The sequence below is a fragment of the Watersipora subatra genome, chromosome 7, assembly GCF_963576615.1.
Source record: "Watersipora subatra chromosome 7, tzWatSuba1.1, whole genome shotgun sequence".
In the NCBI taxonomy this organism is placed as follows: Eukaryota; Metazoa; Bryozoa; class Gymnolaemata; order Cheilostomatida; family Watersiporidae; genus Watersipora; species Watersipora subatra.
The window spans coordinates 32,364,725-32,367,332 of NC_088714.1; the positions used below are offsets into that span (position 1 = coordinate 32,364,725).

At 41.6% G+C, this 2,608-nt stretch overlaps 1 protein-coding gene across 1 annotated transcript; it reads left to right on the top strand.

Moving 5' to 3' along the window:
• The first annotated feature begins 628 nt into the window (after window positions 1-628).
• LOC137400687 (uncharacterized) lies at window positions 629-2,383 on the top strand. Its single transcript, XM_068087018.1, has 2 exons — window positions 629-639; window positions 739-2,383. Exons 1-2 carry the CDS (start codon window positions 629-631, stop codon window positions 2,381-2,383), a joined length of 1,656 nt encoding a protein of 551 aa, XP_067943119.1.
• The last annotated feature ends 225 nt before the right edge of the window (window positions 2,384-2,608 follow it).

The following is a 2,608-nucleotide window of genomic DNA, read 5'->3' on the forward strand; positions in this document are numbered from 1 at the left end:
ACAACATTTTCTAGACTATAATGATGTTATAAGCTATAACTAAATATACTAAATAAAGTGTTGTAAATGATTCTTTCACTGATGGCTGGTTGCTGATCTGGTGCACGCCAGCTGCTTCTTCGCTCCAACAAGTCATTAATGTGGCTGGCTCCTGTAATATTGGCGATATACCTCCATTTTTGCCTGATACTCTGTAGAGTTGTTTGCTTCGCTGAATATCCATTAATAATTGTTGTAACTAGTTAGTCTCTTTCATATTAGGTGGTGTTGATCAATAATAATCGTGATTTAGTAACAATTTTATGCTGTTTTTCATTCATTAAGCTTTTCATTATAATGGTCAGACAACTCCCAATCGAAATGATGTCCCATATATTCACATTGCATCAGCTGTGATAGTTGGACAACTCTCATGCTTGATATTTCCAGCAGCATAGCAATTGCCATATATTTCATGTCTGCTTATTGATGCATCACAGTGCTTGCTGCAATGTTTTGCAGCAGTTGTGGTATTAGGTGATCCCACAATTTATTATTTCTTTTGACTTTTGGTCATCTATTGCTTCAAACCCTGACAATTGTACCTGTCATTATCAAAGGCAAGCAATTGCTACAGCAGTGTTGCAAAATGAACCTAGGGTGGGATGATAAACTACCAAGAGAGCTACATTCCCAATAGATGTCATGGTCTCAGTCTCTACACAACATAGACATGCTGGAATTTTAACGGTGCTATAGGTCTTCTGAATTTGGAACAGTGACTAAAGCAGAGCTTCATGCATTTTCTGATGCAAGCACACAAGGATATGGAGCATGTGTCTACCTGAGGTTGTGTGACGAGAAGGAAACTATAAATGTCAGCCTTGTTCTAGACAAGGCCAGAGTCACACCTAGTAATGCAACCACCATTACAAGACTCGAACTCCAAGCCGCTGTTTTGTCAGCAGTACTTTCCGACTTTGTTGAAAAACAGCTCCACAACATACAGATAACAGACACAGACTATTACACCGACTCATCCGAAATAGTTCTCGGATACTTGCGGAATGAAGTCAAGCGATTCCATGTCTTTGTCAGTAACAGAGTACAGAAAATCAGAACTATGAAAAAGCCAGCTGATTGGTATTATGTACCCTCAGCATTAAACTCAGCTAACCATGCATCAAGAGGGCTTTCAGCAGAACAGCTGAGCTCAAGCATATGGACCAATGGACCACCATTCCCCAACATGCAGCCGATACAGCTACCTAAGCAACCAGATCACATGACTCTAGCTGATCTGGATACAGCGACGAGTGAAGTGAAGAAAACTGCCACCACATGTTCTACATTGACAACATCCACGCTTCTGGTAAAATTGCAGTACTTCTCAAACTGGACAAAGATGGTTAAATTCATTGTTCTCCTGGAAAACTGTACAAGGCGCAAGCTAAAAAACACCATTCTTGACCAAGTTACCGGCAGAAAAAAGGCAGAGACATCCATAATTAAACTTCTGCAAAAGAATTGCTTCCATCAGGAGCTATCTCTCCTCAGACAAGGCAAACCTCTACAAAAGAGCAGTGTGCTTTACAAGCCGAACCCTATATTATACTCTGATGGACTTCTCCGTGTGGGAGGAAGATTGCAGCACAGCGACTATTTAGATTACAAGGAAAAGCACCCTGTTGTTATTCCAAAGGCTTCTCATGTCACAGATCTGCTGATCCGACATTATCATCACAAATCTGCTCACCAAGGATGCAGAGGAACACTTGGACAACTACGACTAAATGGATTCTGGATTGTTGGCGCACATTCAGCAGTATCTACAGTGATACACAAATGTGTGATCTGCAAGAAACTAAGAGCTAAACCCGAAAACCCGCAAATGGCCCCACTTTCATCGAAGAGGACGGAAGCAACGCCTCCATTTTCATATGTAGGCTGTGACATTTTTGGCCCGTATGTCATCAAAGAAAAGAGGAAAGAACTGAAGAAATATGGCACAATTTTTGTCTGCATGGCATCAAAGGCTATACACATAAAAGTTGTGGATGACATGACAACCGATGCATTCCTTAATGCATTAAGGTGTCTTATCGCCATACGTGGGCCAATCAGACAGCTGCACACAGACAACGGCTCTAACTTTATTGGAGCCGCCAATGAGCTTCGCAAGGAAATGCAAACCAATGGAGATATCACCAAGTTCAGTAATGAACATAACATCGAGTTTGTGACCAATGTGCCATACTCCAGTCATATGGGAGGAATATGGGAGAGGCAAATTCGGACTATCCAAGCGATTTTAAATGGCCTGCTCAAAACACACTCATGCCGCCTAGACACATCAACATTGAGAACATTAATGTACGAAGTAATGGCAATCATCAACTGCTAGCCTCTTACACTAACAGATGAGGAAGATATACCACTACATCCAAACATGCTCTTAACCATGAAGTCTCATGTAGTTTTGCCACCTCCAGGTGAATTTGACGATACAGATGTATATGCCCGCAAAAGATGGCGTCAAGTGCAGGGGTCTCACAGATGCCTTCTGGCAAAGGTGGAAAAAAGAGCATATACAAAGACTACAGAGCCGACAGAAATGGATAGAGAAGAG